The sequence below is a fragment of the Eupeodes corollae genome, chromosome 2, assembly GCF_945859685.1.
Source record: "Eupeodes corollae chromosome 2, idEupCoro1.1, whole genome shotgun sequence".
NCBI lineage: Eukaryota > Metazoa > Arthropoda > Insecta > Diptera > Syrphidae > Eupeodes > Eupeodes corollae.
Window position 1 is genome coordinate 136,953,366 of NC_079148.1, and position 15,078 is coordinate 136,968,443.

The 15,078-nt window shown below is 33.2% G+C and overlaps 1 protein-coding gene across 7 annotated transcripts in view; it reads left to right on the forward strand.

The window, feature by feature from the left end:
- Positions 1-15,078, forward strand: part of LOC129945954 (cell adhesion molecule Dscam2) — a 297,467-nt gene that overhangs the window by 130,057 nt on the left and 152,332 nt on the right. For all 7 annotated transcript variants that reach the window (XM_056055941.1, XM_056055945.1, XM_056055944.1 and 4 more), the window contains exon 7: positions 9,412-9,556. In XM_056055941.1, the coding sequence (XP_055911916.1) occupies positions 9,412-9,556 (145 nt within the window). The remainder of the gene's footprint in view (positions 1-9,411; positions 9,557-15,078) is intronic.

Consider the following 15,078-nt stretch of genomic DNA (forward strand, 5'->3'; position numbering starts at 1 on the left):
AAATAATCTGGGTTTGGTTTGTTTATTGAAATTGGAAGAGTTTTCGTTTTTTCAGGATTGAGTTTGAGTCCGTTCCGTGTGGACCAATCATCTATACACTGTAAATCAATGTTCATTAAAGATATTGCATCCTTAAGCATCATCTCAGGAAAACTAACACATAAGTGGACATCATCTGCATAGATATGGAACTGACAGTATGGCAAAACAGCGGGCAGATCAATAATGAATAATGAAAACAGTAAAGGTCCAAGGGTTGATCCTTGAGGAATACCATTATAAACAAGGAGGAACGACGACAATCTATCAAGGTTATCCCAGATGTAAATTGTCTAAAGCATGTATCTTATGTCATCAGTAAGATACGTTGAGTTAAACTAAAATAAAACTATGTCTAGACCGAAATCCAGATTGCAAAGGATTCAATAATTGCTTGTCTTTAATATAATATTTTATCTGGTTACTTATCAGACTTTAAAAACATTAGATAGAAAAGAGAGGATAGCTATCGGTCTATATTCGTACTTCTTTCCTTGTTTTAGAATGGGGATAGTTTTCGAAGTCTTTTATAGGATGGGATATGTAGATTTCATTATATCGGTGATGAATATGTGCGTTATGTGGTGGTAGGAAGGGTAGGAGGATTATAGTAAAGTCAGGATGAATATTGTCAAGTCCGGTGCATTTAGATTTTATGGAGAAAATTGTTAGTAGTATTATTCTCTGTACGTCTAGAAGACATTCCACTGAATTGAGTTTGTAGAGTAGAGAATTAATCATTAAAATCTTCCAAATCAATACTATCATCACAAGATTGAACGTCTTTTCTCAAAACAATATTCTTATCTTCCTTCCAAAAAAACTTTGACAACTGACCTGAGTTAAACATATTATTATAGAATTTGTATTACACAATTTTGGTCAAATTCGAGGAGCATTTCTGGAAACTAAAACGTCTGCAACGTCTTTATGAGACATCTCTAGCCTTAATAGCATTAAGTATATCCGCAGAGAGCCAAGGATAACTTCGAGATTTCATATGACACGTTTTTAATGTAAATTTTTTGTTAAAAAAATCTTTAATCACTGATGTAAAGTGTTCAATTTGATAGTTTACGTTAGATATGGTTTAAATTGAATGAAAATCCATCATTTACATTCGTTAAAATAAGTTTTCAACATAAATTTTACGAAAATGACGATACTGAAAAGAGTGCTGCGATTTTTTATCGAAATTTTATCGAAAGGACTATAACATTTGGTAAAAGTGTTCATCACTAGTTAAGAAAATATCAATCAACGAAGGTGCACAGTTGGTCATCCAAAATTGAAAATTGGATCTCCAGATTAAACTACGTCTGAGCAATCCATTACAGTCATATGCGAGAAATATTGAAATTATTGTGCCACAAATTTATTTTCTAATCAAAAAAATCATCTTTATTTTATTTCATTTTCAAGTTCATACCTCTAAGAAAAACACCCTTTATATTGCATGACACTCCCACCCACCCACTTTTTCAAATGAACATATTCCATATATTTTATTGTGAAACTTTTGCCATTGGGCACTATACAACATGTTAAATACACATGTCATATTGTCGATTAGTACCTACAGGAATATGGTGGTGTCCTGGTGGTACAAAGGAGTAAGGATGGGGTTTAGATAAAAATCATTTTTGTACAAAAAGGGATAGGCTTTTCGCAGGTGTAGTTACATCTGGGCTTATAGTTAGTTACCTTTTTACCCTCATCATCATCATCGTCAGGTTCTGCCTGGGACTCCTTTCAATCTATCAACAACTGTTAGTCAATTTTACCAGTTTGTTAACTCTTTAGTGAAGCGTGAATTGCTGGACGATTGGTTAATTGACTCTGATGAATAGGTTGTGGTAGGTTCAGAGTTCAATATATTTATGTATATATATTTTTATAGACTTGTACCTGCATGATGGAAATAAAATTATACTTTTGCACCAAGTGTATTATTGTGAAGTCTTGTTGAAAGGTCGTCAGCCTATAGTGTATCAAGCTTATATAGCCAGGTTAAGGGTATATGGTCAAATGGGTTAATAAAAATACGAGTTTTGTTGTTTTGTTTTTGTTTTTCTTTTTTATTGTTGCCTTTGAAAATGTTTCATGGGAAAATAAAATGATGATGTTAAAAGGACTTCATCAACTCGAGGGTTGTATATATTAATAGAGTAATAAATAATTGTTTAATAACTTTGTAAACTTTCATTCTCTTCTTGTACTCATACATTTACAAACATATATATTTATGTATACAATAATAATTTTGTAGAATTCATTTTGAGAGATATATTTTATTTTATTTTATATTAAGGTTATGAATATTATTTTCATTTTAATAAAAATACGAATTTGCATAATGTACCTTATCATATTTTATACAATATTGGTTAAAGTTTGTTATGTTTTTTTGTAATTCCTTTAAAAACAGATATGGGAAAATTACAAGTTTAAAGTTTGGAAATATTCTCACATTTTTAAGTCTACTAAAATCATAAAACCAAATTGTCATTTTAAGTACTTTAAAAAGTATAAGAACGAAAATAGAAGTAGGTAGGGCTTTAATTTTTGAATACAAAAAATGGGTTGGAGTCAAAATACTGTATTGATCATAATACTGTATTTAAAACACTGCATCTCAAAATTCTGTATCAATATCAAAATTATGTATTTCAAAATGCTGTAAATAAGGATAACAAATAAAAATCGTTTTGAAAATGTAAAAAATTGCTCTATTTTTTTTGAAATACAGAATTTTAACAATACAGTATTATGGCCATACAGTTTCAGAGATAATTTTGACCATACATCACTTTAAAATACAGCATTTCGACCAGCTCCCACAAAAAATATGTCAATTAGATTTTTATTAAATTTTGAAAACGTCATTTGCATAAAATATCGAACGGTTAAAATTTTTAAACGAAATTCAAATACTTTTCGACTGCTTTTTTCCATTCTTGCTCATCTGTAGATGTTTCTAAAAGTTTTGAAATTTTATTAATAACAACATTTCGATTTCAGATAAAATTGTTTGAAGTTAATGTATTTCTTTGTATTTTTAAACAAAGTTCTCAATTGAATTTTCCTTAAAAGATATTGAAAAGTTACAACAATATAGTAGGTACATTTTTATTCACAAAAAATAATGCCGTTTGGATTTATTACGGAAAATTATCTTAAGTTAACAACAATATTTTGCATAGAGTAAAATAATATTGTAGTTAATACCTTAATTTATTTTGGAGATATTAGAGACAAACATCACTTATAACTGAATTTGTATACTATTGGATTCTTCTAAAAGTTTTAACAAAATGTTGAAAACAATTTTTTTTGGAAATACTTAGTTTGAAGGCAATATTTTTAATTAATGTTAAGATATACGAAACTAAAATCAATTTTTATGAACTTTTGTTCGCTGTTGTTTAAAAAACTATCTCTTCGATTTTTCAAAACAACATTTTTTGGAAGTAGTTCTCGAGGTTTTTAAGCTCCTAAAGTTGAATGACTTTCAGAATAAAGTATACAATTTGATTGAAGTCTTTAGCGTTATGGTTCTAAAGATATTTGGGGTCAACAAAATGTTTGCCAATTTGTCTTATTGAAAATTTTGACATTTCTCGACGTTTCAAGGCACCAAGAGTCGAATAAACGATTTTCGTACGTCCGTACTGTAACAGTTTTTTTTTTCTTTATGCAAAGATTATTTAACCGAAACCAAATTTTATTTTATTTACAAATGTAAATTTGCCAGAATGCAAAACTTCAAAGAAGAGGCGAATTAAAAAGGAAAGCGAAGCGAATTAAAAAGTGTTACAAGACAGCAAAATAAGTATTGCCACCAAGCTAAGGGGTTGGGTTCACTAGTTGATTGATTGGACAATAAATTTTATTGAATGACCAATCAATTAAAAAAAATGATTTTTGATTAAATTGATTTAATGCCAGAGGGCCTTCTTACTTTTTGTAAGCTAAAGAAAAGGGTGCCAGCAATTTTTTTCTGAAAAGTAAATAAGGAAATTGCAAACCTTATTTTAAAAAAAAAAGAACGACGGTGAAGGAATATCATGAACCACAATGTAAATAAAAGAATCAAAGTATTTTTTTGTATGTTAATCTTTTTATTGTCTGAGAAACCTTACAAAAAGGAGAAAACCTCAAATTCCTTTCGAAATCAAAGTGCACAGTTTAGAGAAAAATATATAGACATAGTAAGATGGACCATTAAGGCCTGGTTCTGGAATATATATATATATTTAGAGAACGGGACGCGTGTTCCGTAATATTTTGGAAAAAAAACGATTTACCGTAGTAGACAAAAAGTATACTTCTTTGAAAAACTATTTTCAAAATTAACCAAAATTTCGCAACAAGCAAAGAAACAACCAATATATATATAAATTTTGATAATTATCAATTTTCAGCTCCTTCTACAACTACTTCCTACTCCCAATGTCTTTTCCTTTTATCTTCCACACCAACAATTTTTCTTTTAACCACAACATTCTATCTCCAAAAACTTTTTTTTTTTCCAAACACTAATATAAATTACTATCTCACTTTTTAATTTTTCTTAAGTTACTGATCTTCGTGACCTCCGGTCTTCACCAGCAAACAATCAGTCACTTCTTTTTCATTAACCCCCATAGCTTTCAGCCAATGTGGAGTGGCGGATCTTGATCACGTCATCTTTGGCCACTCATAGCAAGTTTGCTGAAGATCGCCAACATGTCGGAATGCCGCGGTGCTGCTTACTCGCAATTTCCCTCCCATCAGAATGCAAGTCATTCCCAGGAATTCGCCGTGCTGGTATCACTTCCAGGTTACGGCGATTCCATGAGTGCATTTACCCAATACCCACTTTTATTCCCAAGAAAATTAAAACCTCGAAACCTAAGAAAAACTTAATCATCTCATCGAGCATTCTTTCTCACCAAATACAAAAATAAAAGTAGGAAAAACGTTTGGTGTAGAAGTAATTTTAAACTCCATTAACGGAGAGGAAAAAGTGGAAGCTTTCCTTGTTTTGAATCGACCTTTTTCAACATTTTGTCTCCTACTCAGATTTTATGTTAAGAGCACTCGCTCTTAACGTTATAAAAAATTACAATTTAAGTTTTAATGAATTACGTTGGGCCAGCGACCATCCTCAATATGAGTACCTTCAGCGTCGGGGACCAGGTTTCTACCGCGCTTAGGTAGGTAAAAATGGTGATCTCAAGGCAACCTAGCCTGAGATCTAATTAGCGATGTAGTGCTAAGTGCTAGTGCGCCGTTTTCATACCAAAAACTCGTTTGACCTTTTATTGAAAGGGATAGATTTATAGAGAAGCGTCATAGCGGTTATGTTAGAGCCATTTTGTCGCATTGAGAAAAAAGATTAGGTCTCTAATCTTTGTCTCAGATAACTCATCAAGTCCGTGAAAGAATGCTTTTCAAAAGTATTTCATTCTAATGTTTGCCAAAGCAGGACATTTTCAGAGGAAATGGATTATCGTTTCACTTTCTCTTTGGTCACAACAACTACGACAAAAGGTGTTGTAAGAGATACCCAACTTCTCTGCATGAACTCCTATAGGCCAATGTCCGATACAAACCCCAACAATTCAGACTATGTCTTGCCTTGGCCTGCATAGAAGATCGTTTAGGTGGGCCATATCTTCCTAGATATAATGTAGTTGGGTAAAATTGATTCAGTTTTGTAGATAGAAAATATTTTAACCTTCATAGCACTAAGAGGAATGTTAACCATTTCCTCAAGTGAGCTATGAAGGGCCGATCCTTGGCTAGCTGGTCAGCCCGTTCATTTCCCACGATACCACTATGGCCCGGAACCCAGATCAGCACGACACCGAGGTTAATATTCAGGCTCGCAACCTTAAGTATCTTACATGCCTCTCTTAAAACGCTAGCAAAGTCAGAAAAGATCCCAGAACCAACTCCGCACTTCATCTTTGAGCCGTCAGTAAAGATGGTTGTGTCGAAACCTATCGACACGATGTCATCCTCCCAATCTTCTCTCGATGGGAAAATAACCTTAAAACCCTTACTAAGGCTCAAAGTAGGAGTGTAGTAGTCAGTGGTCACCTGTTTGATTCCTTCAGCCTAATAGCGCTGCAGGAAACTATGTATTTAGTAAAAAGGTCGATTGGTAGAAGATTCAAAATAACGTTTAAGGCGTTCGTTGGGCAAGTACGCATGGCCCCTGTGGTGCTCACGCAAACTGTTCTCTGAACCTTCATTAGCTTATCTTCTACCGCGCTTAAGACTGGTTATTTCGTTTTTGAAAAATGCATCCCGCCTACGGAATATCGCTTTATAAAGCGTCCAAAAAGCGATTTGGTATATGTATTTGGCATCACTCATTCGCCGTGTATTTTGTGACATCCATTTGCCAAATCTATTTTCGATCTTCTTCACTATACTGAGGGAGAGAACAAGTAGCTGGTAAACCATGGCCGTCCTACTCTCTCTCAGTAAAGTGAAGAAAGACACCAAGAAGAGAAAAACAAAATTAAGATGGGAGTGGGGGTTGAAATAAGAATAGTTTTTTGTTACTGCACTGGATGGGACGTTATTAGTGTCGGTCGCATCCTCTTTTCTATTTATTTAAAGTGGCTTAAAATCTCGAATATCTAAATAGAAAACACCTTAAACTTAAAGGGGTCATCCCATGTGATGGGTTCAAAAATTGCTAGTTTAATGTGTCTAGAATACAAAAGATACGACTTCGGGTTGTTAAAAAAGATAAAACAACCGTGGAAAAGGACCAGGTAAACTTACTGATAAAGTTATTCAGGAAAGTTTTAATGAAGGTTTTGAAGGTAATTTGAAAGAAATGTCGGTTATGGGATACCTTATAGGCCGCGAAGCCCATACTTATGTTAAGAAACGTGATGAAAAGCGAATCTCACCTTCTGAGCGGCGCTAAAGCGATGCCGTTAAACAAGACAGAATCGATTCAAGACCGGAACAATCTGCTTTTAAAGAGTTTCAAGAAAAAATGGAAGAAATACTCTATGAACCAGGCATCGACGATTGAAAGGCAAGTTGATGTTTTCATAGTTAAGAGCACTTGAAACTGTGTTTATCAAACTTTCCTCCATCGTATCTCAAAAACGGCTTGACCAAATGACTAAGCCAATCAGCCGGAATCGTGGAGGAAATGCGAGTCCATTTTTCCGTGGTGGAGTTGTTCACACCGGTGTAACTCGTGTTCTTTCCAATTTTTTTAATTAAAATTTTGTATTTATACTGTTGAACTATGTTAATAAATGATAATAAACTTAATAAAGTTGTATCTATTTACTGGTCGTAAAAAAAATCCTAAAAATTCTTCAAAAAACAAGCTGTCACATGGGATGACCTCCTTAAATGAACTATTTTCGAATTTTTTAAATGAAAATTTGACACAAAACCTTGTAAAATATCAAACGTAAAAAAGAATTATATCTGTTGTATAAATTTGTTAAGGGGGTTAAATGAGTATAGACCATCGATTTCAAAAAATAAAAATTTTAAAATTTCCTTTTTAGAATTTTCAAAACTACACCTTGTCATCTTTAAACTTTAAAAATAACAAAAAAAAAGTTTTTTAAGCTCTTTTTCATTGGGGGATGGTACATTCTACAATCATTTTGTACGGTTTCATGGTTTTATTGTCTGTCTATACCTTTAGCTTTTATTTTATGTCCAAAATTTAGTGTTTTAATAATCCATGTAAAATATAACCCATTCATCTTGTAAGACGAGCAAAATAAAAACTTTCTTAATTACTTTAACTTTGAGTATAACTATTTCTTAAGCACATTAAAATATGTATCAAAAAACCCAAACCTAACAATAAAATAAATTAAAAAACACCCTCAAAAAGCTAATTTTTGTTTTTTTTTTCTATTTCATGTTTACATCTTTATATCCAATTAAAGTTATACGCTTAATCTAAAGAAAGTATCTTGAAAATTTTTAAACTTTGGGGCAAAGTTTTACATCAATTCTCTTACAAAGTCTTTAGTTGCATACAAAAGAAAAGCGCGCCATCAATGCCATTAAGCTAAAGCAGTGTTCTGCCGCCACTACCACTGTTTCCGCCAAACGCAACGCAACGGTGCAATAGTGGCAAGAATTTATATTATAGAAATAAAGTTCCATCATCAGTACCTCCATACCTACCTAACCTACCTACTTGTCAAGAAGTTAATTAAAAGTTATTTCGAATTTCATGCCTCAAATGATTTCAACAGATTGCATCGCATCGCGTCGTCACTGTGTTACAGTTCTACACATACATATAAGTATATTATACATAGTTGATGTTGAATCGCTGGATTTTGCACAGAACTGTGACAAAACTTTAACAATTTGTCTTTTTTACCCGTCACAAACGGCACAAAAAACCTCCATAATATACAAGCTGGACTATGTGACGATGACGATGACTACGATGGAGACGGACGACTGCAACTCGACGACGACGATGGCAACGTCGTCGTTCCAAACGAAACTTGCAGGAATAGGATTTTTTTTAAATTCACCAACAGAACTGAAAAAAAATCATACTTTCCTTAGTTGCTGGTCGCGCACTTCATTAATCACTTGCAGTTGAACACAAAGAACATGCACCACTAACTTCTCTAGCTCAATGCGGGCTAAAGCTAAAGCTAAAGCTATACAGCTGCTGCATAGACTATATGTAGGTATAAGCTCGTGTACTTTATAAAAATCAAACCCTGAACCAACATCCTTTTTGCTAAAAAGTTCGTCAGGATCCTATACACTTTACACAGAAGCAAAGAAGGAGAGTCAAGACTTCTTTTTCTCCGGTCTGCTGCCCGAATACGCAACTTTAATTGAATTAACTCCATTACTGCGTTGCACAAACTCAATTACCAACATTGATGATGACGATGGTCAGTCTGAGGGGCCATGGCAGTTACATGGTATATTGAGCTATACAACAAACCATATCCTCTTTCCCTCTGTTCGGTATATCTAGTATAAAGTACTAGATGTAGTTCATAACGTGTTTGGGGGGAACAGCAAAAAAGCATGTCCTCTTTTATCTCGTTATCACTCCCATTTGGACTTAATCATTTTCGCCTTTAATTGGAAATTATCCCAGCACAGAACAGGACCAAGTTCAGTTGGCAACAACCATCCACAATCCACATCTGCATCGCATCCACATATCTATAGTGTCTAGAGATAGAGATTTCTATAGGTTCATCTATCTACAAAACCTCGGACTCACTGTACTTATATACATCTAGCGCAATTACATTTTTACACATTTTTTTGTTTGTTTAATTTAAATCTAGAAATACAAAAAAAAATAAAGTTTAACTTTAACGCGTTTTAAATATTCATTTACAGATGCTCCGCCAGTGCTGCTGTACAGCTTCATTGAGCAAACTCTACAACCGGGACCGGCAGTTAGCTTGAAATGCTCGGCAGCCGGAAATCCAACGCCGCAAATTTCATGGACATTGGATGGATTTCCGCTCCCATCCAATGGAAGGTAATTGAACTCGAAAATGCACACTGCATTATCCCTTTCGTTTCGTCCTTACAAACTCTCTGCCTATTCGTTTTTAAGCTTTATATATATGTTACATCTCGAGCCCCACCCTTGTCCTGTCATTATAATCGAATTTATAGTTGTAATGGTAGAAGAAAAAAAAGCACCAATACCTAGATATAGGGATCCATATACAGAAAAGGATTTAAAAAAAAAAAGAATTACAGTAAAAAAGCGAAATGACAAAACAAAAAATGAACGGTAACGGTACAATCTTGTTTCGCATACAAATTCATAACAAATCCGCAATGAAACATACAAAAACAGAAAATAATTTTAATTAAAACTTATCCCTGAGTAGAAGTAAACGAGGTAATTAAAAAGTGTAAGTACCTCCATTCCAATGCGCGCTCTCCACTTCACTTTGGATGTTGAATGTTTGAATGTTGGCTGATGTTGGATGGGCTGCGGTATGGTGAGGTGAGGGTGGCCCGGCCCGGCCCGGCCCGGTATGGGCCAGGATAAGCTTGCTATGCTATTGCCATTTGCTATCGGGATAAATGAATCGACATGCGGAGGGAATAGGGTGAATAATATGTAAGGAGGTGCATTGGAATGATGAAGTCCTCCGCCTCGACTCTAACGTCACGTTCTTCGTCGTTGCCGTTGCCGTTATCGTCGTTAGTCGTTGTATAATTCCTACACCACCCTTTTGAGCTCTCTATACCTATACATCCCTATAGTCCCTATATTTTCCCTCTCCTTAAGTCCTTGCACACAAAAAGGACTTCTGTTTGACGACTGGCTGGTGTGTTGGTCGGTTGGTCTGGTTCTCGGTTTTGTATGCCTGATTATTCATTCATTTTATTTCATTTCATTTCATTTTGGAGCTTTAGTCTCTGCTTTGGAATCATTTATACAAAATGAAATACTCGTAGAGAGGCGAAAAAAAAAGAAAATACCTAAGAGAAAAACTAATAAAACAGAAAACAGAAAGAAGAGGAAAATATCCAGCAGTGTTTTGTTTGTGCATTGGTGATATCTGTATGTGAAGGTTTGTTTTGTTGTGTTGTTCTTTTGTTTCTTTTTTTATGATTTTTTTATTAATAAAAACTATCCAGTGTGACCATCTTAACAATTTTGATCTTATTTCAAAGGAGTTTACTAGGATAAAAAAGTTAAAACTATTTTTGATATACAAAATCTTGCACATTCCCAAAAATCATTTACAACAAATTTAGGAGAGCTTTGCTTTTTATACGAGTTTTTCAATACAAATATTTTTGTTCAGTAGCCATCTACTTGGGCAGCTGTCACTATGGAAGATTCCAGTTTTTGACATTTAATGTGTTCAAACTACGACATTATTAAACGTAATAAATGAATGTTTCCTGGCCTTGTTATTTAATGTAATTGGCCACTGTTGTTTAACAGCCTTCGACTTCTTTAAATCACCCCAATGTGAAAGATACTTTTACATGAATGCTCGATTGAAGACTTTAAACATGGAATTCGTTAAGTTATCGATTTCGAATAAGCCACGGAAAAGTTTATGAAAAGTTTGTGGTGTTGCAACCGTAACCGTGGGTACTATAAGGCTTATATCGTCTTTCAATTTGTCATACTTTCGTCTTTACAATAAAATAAAAATCTATTTAAATGTTTTCCCAACATTAAGGGAAGTCATTAATTTAGTATGATTAAATTTTAATGTCAACCCTTAAAACAGTAACATCGTTAATTTTTATTAATTTGGGATATTTCGATCTTTACTTCAAGTGAAAAAAGATTAAAGAGTGTCCTAAAAGAAAAGAAATACTTGAAATGTTCAACACTTTTGAGAAATTAGAAATAGCTTTAATTTTTTAAATGTACATTCCATTCCTTTTATAATGTACTAAAGGATGACTCAACATTTTTGAAAATCTTTTAATTTGCTTCAAATTTACGATGCTTTAAAGTATTGATATCAAGAAGTTCTTATTTAGTTTCTTATGGGTTTTACTGTTTTCATTTAAAAAAAATGTCATTTGAAAGTTATAATTTATTTTTCCGACTTATTTGATTTGTATTTCAAGTAAAAATAAAATGTTAAGACTTTCCCAAAAATTACATAGCATTTTAATTTACTGCCATTTGTATGAAATAACTTTAATCTGTAATTCTTGTCAAACCTGTTATCCTTTTTAATAAATTTCGAAAACACTAAAATTTAGTCATGAGTAAAATGAAAAGGCTGTCCCAATTTCTCCATTTTTACCAATTTTAATATGAAAGAGAACAAATATCGACAGATGATAGTAATTGAAGCTCAATCTGTACGTCAGCAAAACTTAAAAATTCTTAAAGTGTGAAACTACAGTTCAAACATTCAAAACCCAAGATTTTAACTTTCATAAGTGAAAAAGTGTCATAGATTGTTGGTATGAATATTAAGGAAAACTATACCTTTAATAACGACCCGAAAAGTTAATAGTTTTTTAAGTTCGGTCTACTTTTAATAATCCCTTAACTATGAAAAAGTGTATTCTTTTGAAAATCCGACATGATTTTAGGATACCCATTACATTCATTTTCAACAGACATAAATTCTTAACTAATCTTAATATTTCAGTGGGCATACATCTATAATAAATAGTTAAATAATTAAATTTAGCCTTCTTAGTTATACTTTTTGTATTCCAAATTCAAAACGCTCAAAGATAAGTATAAGTACTTTGTTTAATTGACGGATGATTTATATGTATTTTGCTTTAGTAATTTTTAAAGGAGACTAAATTTTAATAGTTTTTATAAAATTTCATTTCAATAATTGAGTTTGAGTCGAAATTAGATTTAAAGGGTTTTCGAGCTTAACCGCTAAGTTCTACATTGAATTTATGGAGCTCTGTAATTCACTTTTATCAATATCGATTTCATTGATCTCGAACTCAAAACGAAGTGAATTTCCTGTTCCACATTTCGATACTTGCAATTTTCAAGTGATTTGAATTCAAACAGAATAAGTTGATGTAATTTGAAATTAAAATGAGGAAATTGTTTAAAAACAATAATAATTTCACTTGAAGGAAACATACCTTAAGTTTTTATAGAATGTACTTTGTATTACAAGATATACCCACATAATACATAAGTTCAAAATTCCAAAAACAAAATCCACACATTTTGAAAAATCCATAAATATTATTCCCAAGTACAAAATCTTCAAAAAAAAACCTCCACGATCTAAATCCCCATGCCCATACTCCACAAACGTAAGCCCAAATTTAAAATTTTTAAACGCCTTAAAGGCCTGTTGGTTTTCATCATTGTACTTCACTACTTCGCTTTTCTATATAATATTTAAAAGAGAGTAAAAAGAAAAGAAAAAAATGCTACTTGATTTTGTTATAAATTATTCGCAAAACTCAAATCCGTAAGCACAGATTCACCATATTTCGAGTATATCTAAGAAATTATGCTTAGCGCCAAACTTAATTCCTTAGATATTTTCGAAATATAGTGAATTTGTGCTTAAGGATTTTGGATTTGGGGATTTTAGTTCAGAAGATTTTAGATTTGTGGATTTTGTGTTGGGGATGTTATTTCGTATTTCAACACGGACAAAGCATTTAAAATGATTTTTCAACACGCAAAATGTCTTCTCTGTAAAATTTCGAATAAAACAACATTCTTTCAAAAAATTTCGAAACACATTTAGAAACTAGACTTTGATAACAGAGTCTTTCCCAACAAAATTACTTTTCAGAAGTAATATAAGTTTGAAAAGCAGTACGTTGAGAATGAGAAAGCATGCCGTTGTCAAGAAATTTTCTTCTGTACATTTTGTACGGGCAGATTCGAATGGCTTTCGATAAAATAATGGGTAAACTATTATTAAGAAGATTTAGATTTTGTCTTATGAAAGAAAAATGTAGCTGGAGGGACGTAAGGCGTATTATCCGGCAGTAAAAAACATCTGTTCATAAAGAAACACTGCAACTTTTCGACTTAGTTGTGTAGTATCAGCGTAACACTAGCCCTTATAAACTTGCATTTACTTGGTAGGTTGGCAACAATTATTTTGTTGTAAGAATTGTAAGAAAGACAAAATAAAAAGAGCAGTCACTTGAATAAAGACTAACCTCACAATACGTTGCTTTTTATTAAACCTATAAAATATCACATGGTGCAGACGGTAAATTTTTTAAGTTTTAAGCTATGTTTTGTTACGAAAAAATATTTGAACGAGTTGATATGGACTTTCACAAACCCCAACAACTGTGTCTGGATGGAAATTTGCGAGAAAATTGGAAGAAATTCAAGACTCATTTCAAGATCTATGCTACAGCTACAAAAACGGACAAAGCAGAAGAATCTATTCAAATAGCAAGATTCCTAAGTTGTGCTGGAGCGAGGCAATTGAGCTCTACAATACGTTCGCGTTTGATGAAGATGTAGAATATGAGGCAGTTCTTGCAAGATTTGAGGAATACTGCAACGCTAAAACGACAAACATCGTGTACGAACGTTTTTTATTTTATTCAAGGAATCAAAAAGAAGGGGAACCTTTTGAGCACTTCCTTAAGGATATATCGGCACTGGTGGATAATTGTACATTTGGTACAGAGAAGGAGTCCATGTTGCGACCGCATCGTGATTGGAATTGGTGATGTAGTAGTGCAGTCTCAACTCCTAAAACAAAGTGACCTTACCCTGGCAAAGGCAGTTGAAATTTGTCGGGTCGCTGAGATAACTGGGAATCAAATAAAAGCCCTGCATGCAGAAGGAACAAGTGAAATGTTGCCAACCTACCAAGTAAATGCAAGTTTATAAGGGCTAGTGTTACGCTGATACTTCAAGTTGTATTCGCGGTATCCCGGCGAACTTTGAACTTTGTTGAGTGTTGGACGTTATTGTCTCGCAGCAGTCTCGACCATGTTGCATTGATGGAATTTTTAGGTGCTCCCTATCTGTTTGTTGAATGCTCATTTCTTGACATGTTGTAAGTAAACACTATTTGTATTGATTAGAAACCTTTATTTCAGAATTATTGTAAAACCATTTTTCGCAGGCTGCTCTTCTTCCACCATTGCGAAATATTACTATTTCCGACTTATCAAGATCTATTTCAAAATTCCATTGAAGGCAGTAAGTCTTAAAATCATCAATAAGCAGCTGCAAATTGGAAGGATTATCTGATAACAGTATAATATCGCATATAAATGGGCGTTAATTTGAAGATCATCTAAAACAATACCGATTGGAAGTTCCGCATGAAGATCATTTAAAAACAGAACGAAAACAAGAGAGCTTAGCACACATCCTTAACGAACACCTTTCTTAGTGAGGAAGTCTTACAAACACGAACCATCCCAAACAGCTTCAGTAGTATCATTATAAAGAGACTTTATAGTAGCCAGTATCTTCAAAGATATTCCCAGAATCGATAGGTTATAAATAAGACCATTCCTGTCAATGCTATCAAAAGCAGTCTTAAGAATGATGAAAAAAGCATAGAGTTTCTTCTTTTGGCACAGTTG